Below are 17,569 nucleotides of genomic sequence, written 5' to 3' on the forward strand. Positions count from 1 at the left end.
CTTGACCAGGGGGCTACAGCTGAGCCAGTGACCCCTTGCTCAAGCCAGCAACCTTGGGCTCATGTTAAGCCAGCCTCCCCCACGCTCAGGTTGGTGAGCCCACACTCAACCCAGCGGCCTTGAGTTTTCGAACCTGGGTCTTCCGAGTCCCAGGTCGATGCTCTCTCCACTGCTGCGCCAATACCTGGTCAGGCCATCTCTTCAATCTTTTAATGATTTAAAAAGTGGAAGCATATCAATAAAAAAAGGTTCGTTTTCAATTAAATATATATCTGTTTTTAAAGTATGTATCTGCATAGTAGAGGTAGAAAGAAGGAAATACAGGAAACTATGAATAAGCCATGTAATTTAAGAAAGAGAAGGAACTGTACCAACAACAGAAAAAAATAATGAACATCCATGATTACACACAACACCACGTAATTAGAAAAGTGTCCAATATCTAAATCAACACTACAAAGCAGAAAGAGGGTTCAAGAAAAACTTGGAAAATTATGAGTCTCAACTCCTAAAGAGGAAAGCTAACTTATCAACTCTCCAGGAGATGAGCCCTATGCATCAACACTGTCTAGAACTTTCTGCAACAATGAATGTGTCCTGGACCTGCACTGTCCAATGTGACAGCTACCAGTCACACAATAGCTACTGAGCACTTGAAATGTGGTTAATGCCACTGAGAAACTGAATTTTTCATTTTATTTAATTTCAATTAACTTAGATTTAAAAAGACACACGATGCCTGACCTGTGGTGGTGCAGTGGATAAAGTGTCAACCTGGAAATGCTGAGGTAGCCAGTTCAAAACCCTGGGCTTGCCTGGTCAAGGCACATATGGGAGTTGATGCTTCCAGCTCCTCCCCACCTTCTCTCTCTGTCTCTCCTCTCTCTCTCTCCCTCTCTGTCTCTCTCTCTCCCTTTCTCTCTCCTCTCTAAAATGAATAAATAAAATTAAAAATAAAATAAAATAAAAAAATAAAATAAAAAGACACACGTCTGACCAGGCAGTGGCGCAGTGGATAGAGCATCAGACTGGGATGCAGAGGACCCGGGTTCGAGACCCTGAGGTCGCCAGCTTGAGCGCAGGCTCATCTGGTTGAGGAAAGGCCCACCAGCTTGAACCCAAGGTCGCTGGCTCCAGCAAGGGGTTACTCGGTCTGCTGAAGGCCTGCGGTCAAGGCACATATGAGAGAGCAATCAATGAACAACTAAGGTGTTGCAACACGCAATGAAAAACTAATGATTGATGCTTCTCATCTCTCTCCGTCCCTGTCTGTCCCTCTCTCTGACTCTCTCTCTGTCTCTGTAAAAAAAAATAAAAATAAAAAAAATAAATAAAGTAAAAAGACACACGTGGCTAATGACTAGCTGACTTGAAAGAACAGGCTTAGAGAATAAGAAGATACACGGTTTGAAAGGCACAAGATGTTGCAATCAAGTAAATCTACATGTTATACTCATCAAAGTTAAGTAGAACTACAATAAGAAAGCTGGTCTACTATGGTTTAAATCACACTGGAAGAATTTCAGCTATGACAGAGAAAGGAAAGTGAGGGAAATCAAGCTTACAATCTTGGGTAATCTAAGAAGGTTGGTTTTCTTTCCTGCTAGGTACTGTAAGGTTTTATTTTATATTTTTTAAATTTTATTTTAGTGAGAGGAGGGAAGGCAGAGACAGACTCCCGCATGACCCCCAACTGGGATCCACCTGGCAAGCCCACTAGGGGACGATGCTCTGCCCATCTGGGGCCCTTGCTCCGTTGCAACCAGAGCCATTTTTTAGCACCTGATGCGGAGGTCATGGAACCATCCTTAGCACTTGGGGCAAACTCACTCTAATCGAGCCTTGGCTGCAGGAGGGAAGAAGAAAGAAAAGGAGAAAGAAAGAGAGAGAAAGAGAAGTGGGAGGGGAAGGGGTGGAGAAACAGATGGGCGTTTCTCCTGTGTGCCCTGACCGGGAATCGAACCTGGCACACATCCACACACCAGGCCAACACTCTACCACTCAGCCAACTGGCCAGGGCCTGTAACATTTTCATAACATAGCAAAGTATTAAATCAAGTATTGGTCTACTTCTAGGAGACTCAGGAACAATAAAAATGAAATGACAAGCCCATTATTCAGATATTTTAAAATAGGTTATGGTTTTAAATTTAGTGAAAAGTTTATTATAGCTGAATTTGATTTTAACTACTGTTAAAAGTATTTGAAGTAGTCACAAAAAAATCATGCTAAATTTATATTATAGATTATAATAAGAAATTCAAGTAAGTTTAATATCAATTTTTAATCTTTTACAGGGAAAAAACCAAAAACACTCTTGTAACTGCTAGTGGAATTAAAAATGGAAATGATATTTATGAAGGGATAATCTGGCAGTATCTATGAATGTACATATCAGCCCCTTCAACCTTCAAATGCCAATTCCAGGGATTTATCCTACATATATACTTGAACATGTAAGCTGCGCAGGGACAAGGATGAATTTGTTTTGTTCACTCCTGTACTCTCAGCACATGCCTGCTACATCACAGGTATTTGATAACCACATGTTGAATGACTAAGTAGAAGAATGATTGTGAAGTAATGTCTGTACAAAATTATTCAGGACAGAACTCTCTATAGAGAGAAAAAGAACAGAAACAACATAAATGTTTAGTTCAGTAAATTCTATTTCAGTGGTATATAATGCAATTCTATTCAATGGTAAAATAAAGAAGGAAGAAGCTCTTTATGTTAAGATATGTAATGATTTCAGTAAACTACCATTAATTATTTTAAAATTAGGACTATATATGGATTTATTTAGAATTTCTCCAGAAAGATACAAGAGATTGGCAACACTGGTTGTAACAAGAGAGGAAAATTGGGTACCAGAGCAGAGGTGACAGGGAGATTTTACTGCACATTCTCTTTTTGAAATAAAAATTTTAGTAGATTTTTAAAATCTAAGAGATTTAATAAACCAAACATTAACCAAAACATGGCATATGTTTCTCCCAAGAAAAGTAAAAAAAGAGAAAAGAAAGAATTAAAGCCCCACATGACATGGCATGTGATAGCCTAAGCCAGTGGTTTTCAAAGTGTGCGTGAGGGCGCACTGGTGATTTCTAGGAGTGCCCTATGGTATTCCAGAGAAATATGTGCCTGTTGGGGACCAAAAAAACAACAGGGTTTTTGGAGTTTAGATTTTTGGAGGACAGAGGTGTGGGGAATTGGCTGTAAGCTGACAGTCTGCCCAACCCCTCACTTCACTTGCCTGATTAGGTTGCAAAAGGCTGTTAAGCTGTGGTGCTGGATTGTTTACACTAACCCCCATGTTCCCCGGAAAGCCTGGAGGCAAATTTCTTCTATCCTTTGTTTGGTGTCAAGTTAAGATGATATGTATGGTGGGGGTTTTGGATTGATGATTAAACATAAGGAATTGTCTCTTGAAGCCTATTGGATTTCTATAGAAAAAAGAATATGTGGCAATATCTAAAAAAGCTTTGAACATTTTACTATAATTTTCAACATCCTATTTATGTGAATTAGGATTTTCTATCCTCAACAAAATTAAGAGTAAAAAGACAGGAATTCGTCAATGTATTGACGAGGAAATGAGAGTTTGCCTTTCAAATATATGCCCAAACATTGAAGAAATCGCTAGGACACATCAGGCTCACGTTTCTCATAAACACAAGAATGAAAAAACTTAACACGTTTGTGCTGGGACCTGCCGAATTTACTAAATCTTGCTAAAAATTATCTATATATATATATATATAAAAAGATAACTTTTTTGTTTTTTTTATTTATTTTTTAACCCCTCTTTTTTATGAATTCTAAAAAGCATAACTCAAAAAATGAGCCCTGGCCGGTTGGCTCAGTGGTACAGCGTCGGCCTGGAGTGCGGAAGTCCCGGGTTTGATTCCTGGCCAGGGCACACAGGAGAAGTACCCGTCTGCTTTTCCACCCCTCCCCGCTCTCCATCCTCTCTGTCTCTCTCTTCCCCTCCTGCAGCCAAGGCTCTATTGGAGCAAAGCTGGCCCGGGCGCTGAGGATGGCTCTATGGCCTTTGCCTCAGGCGCTAGAATAGCTCTGGTTGCAACAGAGCAACGCACCAGATGGGTAGAGCATCGCCCCCTGGTGGGCATGCCGGGTGGATACCGGTCAGGCGCATGCGGGAGTCTGTCTGCCTACCTCCTCGTTTCCAACTTCAGAAAGAAAAAAAAAGGTAAAAAAATGTTTTTAATGTCAGAATAAATTTAACTTTGTTGTATTTATTTCGTTTAATTACCATAAAAGCACGCTTGGACTTTATATATTTTTTTTAATATTTGACTTAATTATTATAACATATTTCTCAGAAATTTGTATATAGTGTGCCTACAATTATTTGCAGAATTTTAAATGCACCCCAACTTCAAAAAGTTTGAGAATCACTGGCGTAAGCTATAGGTGGTATGGATGAGATTGTTCAAAGATGGTATACTACAGAAAGAAAAAAGCAAAGGATGGAACTCAAAAATTCTGGTATTTAAAATGTGGAGCAGGCCCCTGGTGGATTAGCTCAGTTGGTTAGAGCATGGTCCCGATATGCCAAGATTGTGGGTTCAAGCCCCAGTCAGGGCACATACAAAAAAAAAAACGATGAATACATAAATAAGTGGAATAATAAACTTACATTTCTCTCTCTCCCCTGACTCTCTCTAAAAAAAAAAAAAAATCAATAAAACATGGAAGTAGAAGATGAGTTTGCATTTTATGCTATCAGCAAAGTCTAGCCATTCAAAATTTCTTTTGGTAAACGGAAGGTTTTCTTTTGATAAAGTCCAATATCCACTTTTTTCTTTTATACTTAGTTCTTTGTCTTCTCTTGAAATCTTTGCATGTCAATTTCATGAATATATTTACCTACATTTTTTTCTGTAGTCTAGCTAGAAATGCATTAGTTCTTTTTAAGTACTACATTCCTCTGATCATGTCTATTTCTAACTTGGAAATGAACAGAACTGATAATTTGGCCTATGATTTTATAATTTTTAGAATTAAACACCTATTTAGTATGTGGGCCTTAAATTTTTATAAATGAACAAAACTAACAGCATTGGTTATGTGGTAAATCAAACAAATTAACACAATATTATACTAGGAAACTCTTGGCTTATTAATTCATTCATGTCATTATAGCTTTTTCTGGTTTCGAAGCCTAATTTAGTAAGAGAATATTTTACTCTTTAAAAGTCAAACTACAAAAGATGTTCCTGCCCTGGCCGGTTGGCTCAGCGGTAGAGCATCAGCCTAGCGTGCGGAGGACCCGGGTTCGATTCCCGGCCAGGGCACACAGGAGAAGCGCCCATTTGCTTCTCCACCCCTCCGCCGCGCTTTCCTCCCTGTCTCTCTCTTCCCCTCCCGCAGCCAAGGCTCCATTGGAGCAAAGATGGCCCGGGCGCTGGGGATGGCTCTGTGGCCTCTGCCTCAGGCGCTAGAGTGGCTCTGGTCGCAACATGGCGACGCCCAGGATGGGCAGAGCATCGCCCCCTGGTGGGCAGAGCATTGCCCCATGGTGGGCGTGCCGGGTGGATCCCGGTCGGGCGCATGCGGGAGTCTGTCTGACTGTCTCTCCCTGTTTCCAACTTCAGAAAAATGAAAAAAAAAAAAAGATGTTCCTGATGCAGTCTCAGACTGTAATTTGTTGAGCCACTGGATAAATATTGATACCCAATATCTCTGACACATCAAATAACTCTAAACTTCTTACAGGACTGTCATCTTTACTAATTGATATGAGTATATAAGTATTAGTGTACCTGTATTTCTTCACGTTCCTTTTTATCTGGAAAATTTCTTGCAACTGTAGTATACTTTTCAAAAACTTTGCGTTTATTTTGTAGCTTCCGCATTTCTTCCTTTTTAAATTCCTTTATTTGAGCCAACTCGTTTGCTTTCTGTTGTTCAAAGTCTGAAATTTCTTTCCTAAAATGACCAAACCATGTTATCTAAGGGGATTATCTAAGGGGATCATCTCAATATAATAATCCAGATGTGGCAGCAAAATGGAATACCAGTAACAGCCTGGAAATGAGGAGCTGCTAGTCTTGGAGAGTCCGTCCTCAATCCATGGCAATGAAGTAAGAGCCAGTTCACTCAGTACAGCACCCCTCAACAAGCACCCACTGCACACTTACAAGGCAGGCATTACACTAGAGGAACCCCAGAGAAAAAACAAAACACCCTTACTCCCATGAAGCTTCCTACATCTGTCCCTACATCAGAGGGACAAGCAATAATAGAACAAATAAGTAAAATACATGGAACATTAGATGTATTAAGAAAGAAAATTAACAAGGAATGAGATTAGGGAATATCAGGATAGGGAAATAAATTATGGATGGGGTCATCTGGCTTAAACAATATTTGAAGTAAAACCTGAAGAAAGTGAGAGAATAGCCATGAGGATATTTGGACAAAGCAGTTCAGGCAGAGGGAACACACCACACGCAAAAACCCTGAGGTAGAAACATGCCTGATATGTTCACAGAACACCGAACAGCCAGTGGGGCTAAAACAGTGAGCAAGAGACAGGAAAGAGAAAAGTAAACCAAGGGCCAGATAATTAGGGTCTTACAGACCACTGGAGGACTTTGGTGTTTAGCTGTGGAGGACGCTGATCAGAGGGACAGTCACAACCCAGGTACATTCTCCATTCTGTGTTAAGGACGGAAGAAGAGGGACATCAGCAAAATGGTAAAATAGAGGCGCTGGGTCACATCATCCCACAACACACCAATCTGACAGCCATCCATGAATACAAGTGCGTTTGGGGAAGCGATAGGCTTCAGATAGGAGGCTGGGAAACCCTGGTGAAGCCTTAAGATCAGGAGAGCCACTTAGAGAAGGCAGGCCCATGCCCCAGTGGAAGACTTACCAAACATGGTCCTTGATCCAGAATGAAATCAGCCTAGGCCCTCTAAACTCAGTCCCAGCTCCATCCGCCAAAGGACTCAGGAAGAGCCACACCTATCTGTGCACCCCAATAACAGGCCACAGTCTTCAGTCCCAGCTACAGACCCTGAAATAGTCCTGCAGCATGGCGCCAGCCTGCAATCTGTGGTACTGGAGGCAGTCCTGCCCACCCAGGGACCCAGCAGGAAGATACCCAGAAATCCAGAGGGAGCCACACCCATCCTTACCCCTGGGAACAGATCCCTGCCTGCAGACTCAACAGTGGACTCAGAAGTTGCCCCGTGACCAAGCTGCAGCCCCACTTGACTGGGGATCCAAAAGCAATCCTGTCCAAGCAGAGATCTGGCAGGAATCATGGCCCCTGCATCCCTGAAAACAGGCTTTTCAACTGTGGGCTCCACTGTGGACCCAGAAGCAGCCACATGATCTGGCTATAACCTCACTCAACTATGATCCTGGAGGCAGACTCATCAGTCCAAGGATTCAGCAGGACAAGGTAAAGACCTGCCAAACCCAATCTGTAAAAACAGGGAGAGGTATTTGCTCTTTTAAAGGCAAGGACATCAACCAAGGCTATACGGATCATGAAAAATCAGGCAAACATGACATCACCAAAAGAAACTAATAAAGCTCCAGTTACGATCCCCCCAAAATTAGAGCTCTACAAATTGCCTGAGAAAGAAATCAAAACAATTGTTTCAGGAAGCTCACCAAGCTACAACATAACCAGACAAAATCAGAACACACATGAAACAAAATGAGAAGTTTAACAAAGAAAAACCACAGAAAAGAACCAAACAGCAATTCAAGAGCTGAGAATACATGGATGAAGTTAAAAAAAAAAATGCAACAGAAATCTTCAACAGAAGACTCAATCAAGCAGAAGACAAAAAAATCTGTAAACTGAAGACAGATAATTTGAAGTTAGAGTCAGAGGAGAAAAAAAATGAAGAAAGCCTACAGGATTTATGGAACACTAAAGAATGGTTGAGTCTCAGGAGGAAAAACACAACACACAAAATAAACCCTTAGCTAGACTAAGAAAAAAGAGGTAAGACTCAAATAAATATCATAAATGAAAGGAGACACTACAACAGCTGACTCAAATAAAAAAGATCTTATTATGAACAATTATAATCCAAAAAAATTGGATAACCTAGAAGGGATGAATTTCTAAAAACATACAACCTACCAAAACTAAATCTAGAAGAAATAGAAAGCCCGAACTGACCAACAATATATATACTGAATCAGTAAAAATCTCCCAACAAAGAAAAGTCTAGGACCAGATGGTTTCACAGGTAAATTCTACCAAACATTCAAAGAACTAATACCAATTATTCTTAAACTGACAAAAAAGAATAAGAAGCACTTCCAAACTAATTTTATGAAACTAACATCACTGATACCAATACCAAAGACACCACAAAAAAAAGAAAAACACAAGCCAACACCCCTGATGAACACAGATGTAAAAACTCTCCGTAAATAATAGCAAAGCAAATTCAATAGCACATTAGAAGGATTATATAGGATGACCAAGTGGCATGCATCATTCGAATGCAAGATTGGCTCAACATATGTAAATCATTTTCTCTGATGTAAACTGGTGTAGCCACTGTGGAAAACAGTATGCCGTTCCTCAAAACAGTAATTACCATAGGACCCAGCAATTCCATACTGTGTATATATTCAAAAGAATTAAAAGCAGAAACTTGAATAAATACTAATACACCAATGATAACAGTATTATTATTCACAATAACCAAAAGGTAGAAACAACCCAAATGCTAGCTGCAAGCCAAGGAATGCTGAATTGCCAGCAACCACTAGAACAGGGGTCCCCAAACTACGGCCCCGCAGGCCGCATTCGGCCCCCTGATGCCATTTATCTGGCTCCCACCGCACTTCCGGAAGGGGCACCTCTTTCATTGGTGGTCAGTGAGAGGAGCATAGTTCCCATTGAAATACTGGTCAGTTTGTTGATTTAAATTTACTTGTTCTTTATTTTAAATATTGTATTTGTTCCCGTTTTGTTTTTTTACTTTAAAATAAGATATGTGCAGTGTGCATAGGGATTTGTTCATAGTTTTTTCTATAGTCCAGCCCTCCAATGGTCTGAGGGACAGTGAACTGGCCCCTTGTGTAAAAAGTTTGGGGACCCCTGCACTAGAAGATTGGAGAAAAAGCATGGCTCTGCTAACACCATGAGAGAATAAATTTGTGTGTTTTAAGCCACCCTGTTTGTATGTACTTTTCTTTTTAAGATTTTTTATTTATTAATTTTTAGAGAGAGGGAAGGGTGAGAGAGAGAGAGGGAGAGAAATATTGATTTGCTCTTCCACCCATTCATAAATAATCATTAGTTGATTCTGTATGTGCCCTGACCTGGAATCAAACCCACAACACTGGCATATTGAATGACACACTGATCAACCTCAACCAGGGCCTGTGTGTACGTGATTACAGCAGGCCTAAGAAATGAATATACTAACCAATGTAGTACTTGAATTCATAACCCCAAATCGCTTTTCAAATTTCGATTTATAATCTCATCACCAAAAATAATTCCCCTTTTAACATACCTTTGACCACTATGGGTCATTTTATATAGTTAAAAAATTTATACAGCCAGACAAGGAGGTAGCACAGTGGATAGAGCATCGCCCTGGGATGCTGAGGATCCAGGTTCAAAACCCTGAGGTTGCTGGCTTGAGCCTGGGCTTGAGCGCATAATTGCCGGCTTGAGTGTGAGATCATAAACATGACGCCAGAGTCACTAGTTTAAGCCCAAAGGTTGCTGACCCAAAGTTGCTGGCCTGAGCCTAAGGTCACTGGCTTGAGCAAGGGGTCACTGACTTGGCTGAAACCCCCCGGACAACGCACATATGAGAAAGCAATCAATGAATAACTATGGTGCAGCAACTATGAGAGATGCTTCTCATCTCTCTCTTTTCCTATCTGTCTGTCACCATCTGTTGTATCTCCCCCTCTCTCTCCCGCTTAAAAAAAAAAATTTCATACATGGTACCAATTTCATTTCCATTTATATACTGGGTAGATAAAAACTGATTTCAATATTTTGGATATCATCTTAAAGATACTAACTGAATCAATGTATGTATATTTTTTCCCAACTTCCAAATGCAAACTTACCTGAGTTTTTCCAAAGCACTTTCTCGTTCAATGCGAAGTTTAGTTAAAGATGTGTTCTCAGCTTTAAATTTTTCTATTTCCGTTTCCAATTCATTAACTTTCTTTCTCAAAGCTTCAGATCGAGCACGGTCACCTATAAAATAGACCATAAATACTGAACTTCACAAGAGGCCTTTAGCAGCAAAAACAATAGCTAGCTATTAACACTAGAGCCAAAAATATAGTAACTATCCCATTAAAATAAACATGTAGTAATGTTTCTAATAAAAACATTTTCTTCAATTTTATTGGCCTACCTTTCCTGAAGAAACCAGTCTAAATTTAGGAAAAAATCAAATTATTCTACCTCAAAAGAGTTTCAATATGACAATGGATTAACATTATATGTAAAAAAAAAAATTAAAATAAATTTATAATGGCCAGTATATAAAAATAGTTTAAGGGTCCTGGCCAGTTGGCTCAGTGGTAGGGCATTGGCCTTGCACTTGGATATCCTGGGTTCAATTCCCAGTCAGGGCACACAAAAGAAGTACCCATCTGCTTCTCCACCCCTCCCCCTCTCACTTCTTTCTTTCTCTCTCTCTCTCTCTCTCTCTCTCTCTCTCTTTTCCTCCCCTCCTGCAGCCTTGGCTCAAATAAAGGCATTTGGTCCCAGGCACTGAGAATGGATCCACGGCCTCTGCCTCAGGCGCTAAAAAATGGCTCCTGTTGCAACGGAGCAAGGGTCCCAGATGGGCAGAGCCCTATTGGGCTTGCCAGGTGGGTCCCGGTTGGGGTGCATGTGGGAGTCTGTCTCCGCCTCCCCTCTTCTCACTAAAATAAAAAGAAAAAAATTGCTTAAAAATGTAATTAAGTTTTAGATATATAAAGCACTAATTGATACCAAAAAGCAAAGTTTATCCTTCACTAACCAAAGAGATATGAATTAAAACTTTTTCCCAATATCAGTTTCCTATTTATGAGAACAAAACATCCAACGCTTCTGTCACTCAACTACCCTTTTGGAAATTATATCTGATTTATATCACAAGGCTAAAACACACATATCTACCCTTTGACCCTACTTCTAAAAATCTAGTTAAAAATAATCATGTAAAATCTTAGTTTTGCACAAAAATATGCATTGCAATGGAATTTTATTAGTAAAAAATTGTCCAACATTAAAAAAAATACTGAATAAAATTAAATTCATTCATATAATGCTATGCAACCATTATTTAAAGTACAGAGAGTTAATGATATAGCCAATACATGTTATACACCTGGTCAAAAAGGATGATGCAAGCTAGAATATATGCCTCTACAATATTTAAAATACACAGGAAAAACTACTGAAACAAAATATCCCAAAATGGTATCCCATAGGTAACTTTGGGTAGTTCAGTTACACACGGTTTTGCTTCTATATGTATTTTTTATTTATTGATTTTATAGGGAGGAGGGATGGGGGAGCGAGAAGTATCAACTCATAGTTGCTACATTTTAGTTGTTCACTGATTGCTTGCCCTATGTGCCTTGACCAGGCAAGCCCAGGGTTTCAACAGTAACCTCAGTGTTCCAGGTCAACAATTCATCCACTGCGCCACCACAGGTCAGACAACTTCTATACTTTTAAAAAGTTCCAACCCTGGCCGGTTGGCTCAGCAGTAGAGTGACAGCTGGCATGTGGAAGCCCTGGGTTCAATTCTTGGTCAGGGCACACAGGAGAAGCGACCATCTGCTTTTCCACCCCACCATCTCCCCTCTCTCTCTAGTTCTCTTTTCCCTTACCGCAGCCATGGTTCGATTGGAGCAAGCTGGCCCTGGGCACTGAGGATGGCTCTGTGGCCTCATCTCAGGTGCTAAAATATATTGGTTGCCAAGCAGCGGAGCAGTAGCCCCAGATGGGCAGACCATCACCTGGCAGGGCTTTTGCCAGGTGGAGTCCAGTCTGGGCGAATGAGGAATTTGGTTTTTTTGACTCCTGGCCTCTCATTTAATGAAAAAACAAACAAACAAAAAAAAAAACCAGAAAAAACAAAAACTTCCATCCAGAACATTCAGTGGCACAGTGGATAGAGCGTTGGACTGGGACACAAAGGACCCAGGTTAGAAACCCCAAAGTTGCTGGCTTGATCACAGGCTCACCAGCTTAAGTGCGGGGTCACTGGTTTGAGCATGGGGTCATAGACATGACACCATAGTCGTTGGCTTGAGCTTAAAGGTCGCTTGGCTTGAAGCCCAAGGATGCTGGCTTGAGCTAGGGGTCACTCGTTCTGCTGTAGCCCCCCAGTCAAGGCACTTATGAAAATGCAGTCAATGAACAACTATGATGCTGCAACAAAGAATTAATGCTTCTCATCTCTCTCCCTTCCTGTCTGTCTGTCCCTCCGTCAGTGTAAAAAACAACAACAAAAACTTTCAAAAACTTTTACAAAACCTACTACTTATAAATTCAGAATATATTTTATGATAGCTTGCTATAATTTATATTATAAAACACTTATGCTTTGAAAGCATTCAGAGTTTATAATATAACATGAAATAAAGAAGTTTTTCCGGAAGGGCCGCAGGGGAGGCGAGCTGGGGTGTGCGGGGGGGCGGTCAGGGCGCTGGAGAGGTCATGAAATGGCGGAAGTATCTTGGGGTTCGGCCTGGGGCGATTGTGGGGTTCGAAGGTCGGGGGCTTACCCTGGTGCCGTCCAACAAGGGTGGGGCTTTGGCAGCCAGGTTGAGGGGAAAAAAAAAAAAAAAAGAAAAAAAAAAAAAAAACAAGAAGTTTTTCCCCCAAACTGATTGATTTTAGAGAGACAGAGGGAGAAAAAGAGAAAAAAAGAGAAGCATTCATTTGTTGTGCCACTATTTTGGAATTCATTGGTTACTTCCCATGTGTGCCCTGACCAGGGATCAACCTTGGTGTTTCCAGGTGACACTCTTAACTAACTGAGCTAACCAGCCAGGGTGTGAAAATAGTTTTTCAATATAGGTTTAAAAAGTTGATCACATCAACTAAATACTGTACAGCCATTAAACAAAACAAGACAGATGTATGTGTTAGAATAATCTTCAATATATTACAAGCAAGATGCAGAATGTTATATAAAAAGGCATGTTTTCACTTGCATAGTTAGGAAATTACACACTAATACATATCCATTCATATGCACGGAATGTTTTCAGCATACACAAATTAAATGGGAATGCTGTTCCCTCTAGGAAAGGGGAGTAGGAGCCCAGATCTGGGGGAAGAAGGAAATTTGAATTATACTATATTTCTTCTTGGTTATATTTAACAGATTAATGCATTAGATAGTAAAAAAAAAAAAAAAATTAAGTTAAAAAATGGTCATCAAAATAAAGTGTGCAAAGCCCTGGCCGGTTGGCTCAGCAATAGAGTGTTGGCCTGGCATGTGGAAGTCCTGGGTTCGATTCCCAGCCTGGGCACACAGGAGAAGTGCCCATCTGCTTCTCCATCCCTCCCCCTCTCCTTCCTCTCTTTCTCTTCCCCTCCTGCAGCCAAGGCTCTACTGGAGCAAAGTTGGCCCGGGCACTGAGGACGGCTCCATGGCCTCCACCTCAGGCACTAGAATGGCTCTGGTTGCAGTGGAGCCACGCCCCAGATGGGCAAAGCATCGCCCTCTAGTGGGCATGCCGGGTGGATCCTGGTGGGGCACATGCAGGAGTATGTCTCTGCCTTCCTGCTTCTCACTTCAAAAAAATATAAATATTACGAATTTCTTCACAGTTTGGACTCACGAGGCAAAAGACACACCAAATTTAAATGACCGGCAGAGGGCTGAAACTCTTACGCGAATCAGCTCCGAGAAACAGCGCCAAAACATATTTATTGAGCTCCAAAAGCCAGAACTCAACAGTTAAAACTAGAAAGTTACACAAGCCTTATTTCCCATTCGTTTCATCCCCAACCCTGCGTGTCTACTGATTCTGTTCATGAACAAGGACACAAGAAGAGTCAGAGTCTCAGGGCTTATTAATTACAAAGGACATCTGGTTCTTGGAGGTATTCCTCCAAGAATCCTGTGCACATGCATTCAAGTAACCCTAGCCATTGTCTCTGCATGGCCAATATACTCCAAGATCTCGTCTCCACTTAACCCTTGCTCTGCAGTTAACTGCCGTTTATATTGGTGCAGAGTCGTCTCCTACATACAAAAAAATTGATACTTAAGTGTGCAAGAAAGAAAGCATGCACACACAAAGTTTACTCCACAGTAACACAAACTATAAACTGGGTACTCCCTGGTTGTAAAAGAAACTTAAATAAATGTTATCTCATTTTGTAACAAAATGGTTAATTTGAAAGCCTTAAGCTCTAGCTGGGTAGCTCCTGTGATTAGAGTGTAGCCTCAATTAGCAAAGGTGGATGGCTCGATCCCTGATCAGGGCACATACAGAAGCTGATCGATGTTTCTATCTCTCTCTCTCCCTTCCTCTCTCTGTAAAATCAATAAAGAAAAATAAAAATTTTTCTTAGTCAAGTCTTAATAAGACACAGGCTTAAGTTTGAAATATCTAAAATCACAATTCATTCAAAGCTCTTATAAAAGTGATTGTTATTTAGACCCACAAACAAACTTTTAATAAATCAAATCACCTACATTAGACTACTCCTGAGCAACCAGAAAATTAAAATTTTAAGCATTCTGACAACATACCAATAAAATAAATGTTAGATTTATATATTTTAGAATGCTCTGACTTACCAGGGGGTTGGTCCTGAACACTTAGCGTAGGTTCATTTCCTGAGTGTGAATCTGATTTTGATTTTGGTTTTGGTTTCAAAGAAGGGAAGAATTTCATCATCAGATCTGATGTAGGAGGAGGACTTGTGTCTCTGCTGGATTGGCTCACATCTTCTTTTTTGACAAGTACAACCTTCCCTTTTATTGTTTTGTCCAGTATACACATTTCACTCTTATTAGAGTCGGTTGTCTGGGAAGTTCCATAAATGGCTTCATTCCCAAGAATAACACCATGTTTATATGAATTCTCTTCAAGATCAGTCCAAGTTCTTTCATCATCAAAGTCAATTTTACTCACACTTAGAGATGTGGATCTTCTTGAGGATTCGGCACCTCTGTTTCTCAAGCTTTCAGTTACGATAGATTCATCACTACTATAATCTTTATCAGACAAATCTAAATCCACATCTCTCCTTTTTTCAACTTCTTGAGTCCCAGGGTTCCTAAAAGGTCCCTTCTCATCACAGACTTGTGGACTGTCTTCTCTGTTGCTCAAGCCCCTTTCGTTACCCTCCGATGGTGGTTTTGTGGTGATGCCACCACACTGCTCCTCAGAGTAAGAGCGACAGTCTCTGTTTATTGTATCAGCATCGCTTGCATTCCACCTCATCTGATCTTCACACGGGCTCATCTGGAACGCTGTTTTACTAACTTTACAAGATGGTCCATCATGTAGCGACATTGAATTCAGCTGCCTGGGTGCAACCTTACACTCACCCTCATTTTCACATACAGCATGAAATGGACGCTCATGTTGGTGACACTGCCTGATGGGACCCCAGGGTGTCACCTTTTGCTGCTGCACAGCTTTGACAGGGGTAGAAGACAGCCGGTGACCTTTGATCATCTGCTGGTCCCTTTCTAAGATCTTCAGTACAAATGAGGAATTGCTGGAAAATGATATTTCATCAGCAGCTTGTTCTAAAAACAAAAATTCATCTAATTCCAAATTTTCCTTTTCCTTTTCTTGTTCCCAATTCTCTAACGTTTTCTGAAGAGAAGCGTCAAGAGGAGATCCTGACTCTCTCAAGGCCTCACTTACCGGGCTCTTAGAAGTCATACAACCAACCAGCCCTGTCGAAAGGGGATGTTTGTCTTTAATTTGTGTGTTATTCCAGACTTTGCAAACAATGTCAAAAGGTTTTGTGCACTCAGGTACATTTTCTTTATTATTAGCTTCTACTTTCTTTTCTAATTTGATTGGGTCTCGAAATTGTCTATCACATTTCTTCCCTGCCAATAATTTCGATCCTAATGGAAAGAGACCTTTCCTCTTATTATTACGAAGCACTTTTGGGTTCTGACTGAGTGTGACAGAACCACTCTTTGCTCTAGCATTATTGTTCTTTTTAGCAGGAGGGTTCTCTGTATAAGGTTCTTTATTTATAAGAGCACTTTTCCACTGGAATTGTCTGTCTATTTTAAGCACATGTTGGTCCTCTGAAATGCTCTGGTCAGTCACTGGTTTACTGTCCCTTCCTTTCTGAAACTTAGATTTAGCATTAGTAAATCTAGCTAAACCTTCTCCTCGTTTTAAGAATGGCTGTTTTTGTTTTGCTTTGATTAGCAATGATCCTTCCACTTCCTACAATAAAGAATAATATTTTAATTAACTCTGGTACATTTAAAGCAAATTATACACAAATCTCTAGTTGCAGGTAATTTAATCAAATAGTAGCGATGCTGACCCTTAGCTGTTTCTGTTTCAATTCTTGTTCTTCCAACTGAATTTGTTCTTCCAAGTACTCTTCAAATGTCTGTTTCCTTTCTCTGATAGCACCTTTAATAGGCCTAATGATGAAAACAAAGTTATTTAATATACAAATTATGATGTGAATCATTTACACTGCGTGTCTGATACAAACATTCCTGACTATACTGAAAACCTTTTTCAAAATCACACGACTCCTTTTTGAAAATATAATGAAAGCAACAATCCCACTCCATCTCCCAAAATACAGAAATATACAATACTGTACATGATTTGGGAAAAGCCCTTCTAAAGTCAGTATGTTAACCTTTTTTTTTTTTTTATTAAGTTAGAGGCAGGGAGGCAGACAGATTCCCACATGTACCCCTACTAAGATCTACCCAGAAAGCCCCTTACGGGGCAATGTTCTGCCCATCTGGGGTCACAGCCCCATTGCTTGGGCAACCGAGCTATACCTCCTGAGGCGAGGCCATGGGGCGAAACTCAGCATCCAGGGCCAATTTACTTGAACCATTTGAGCCTTGGCTGCGAGAGGGGAAGAGAGAGATAGAGAGAAAGAAGAGGGAGAGGAGTGGAGAGCAGATGGGTGCTTCTCCTGTGTGCCCTGGCTGGGAATTGAACCCAAAACTTCCACATGCCAGGCTGATGCTCAACCGCTTAGCCAACCGGCCAGGGCCTATCTGTAGACCTTAGATTAACTTTTAAAATAACATGTTTATTACATAACTTTAAAAAATATTTCATCCCGGCCCTGGCCGGTTGGCTCAGTGGTAGAGTGTCGGCCTGGCGTGCGGAAGTCCCGGGTTCGATTCCCGGCCAGGGCACACAGGAGATGTGCCCATCTGCTTCTCCACCCCTTCCCCTCTCCTTCCTCTCTGTCTCTCTCTTCCCCTCCTGCAGCCAAGGCTCCATTGGAGCAAAGATGGCCTGGGTGCTGGGGATGGCTCCTTGGCCTCTGCCCCAGGCGCTAGAGTGGCTCTGGTCGCAACAGAGCGACGCCCCGGAGGGGGAGAGC

At 41.0% G+C, this 17,569-nt stretch overlaps 1 protein-coding gene across 1 annotated transcript in view; it reads right to left on the minus strand.

Annotated features, from left to right (window-relative positions):
• CENPJ (centromere protein J) overlaps positions 1-17,569 on the minus strand; it is a 65,683-nt gene that overhangs the window by 18,951 nt on the left and 29,163 nt on the right. The window contains exons 6-9 of the mRNA XM_066258269.1: positions 16,532-16,634; positions 14,805-16,428; positions 10,102-10,234; positions 5,790-5,955 (exon numbers count right to left, since the gene is read on the minus strand). Coding sequence (XP_066114366.1) covers positions 5,790-5,955; positions 10,102-10,234; positions 14,805-16,428; positions 16,532-16,634 — 2,026 coding nt within the window. The remainder of the gene's footprint in view (positions 1-5,789; positions 5,956-10,101; positions 10,235-14,804; positions 16,429-16,531; positions 16,635-17,569) is intronic.

The sequence above is a fragment of the Saccopteryx bilineata genome, chromosome 2 (genome assembly GCF_036850765.1).
Source record: "Saccopteryx bilineata isolate mSacBil1 chromosome 2, mSacBil1_pri_phased_curated, whole genome shotgun sequence".
NCBI lineage: Eukaryota > Metazoa > Chordata > Mammalia > Chiroptera > Emballonuridae > Saccopteryx > Saccopteryx bilineata.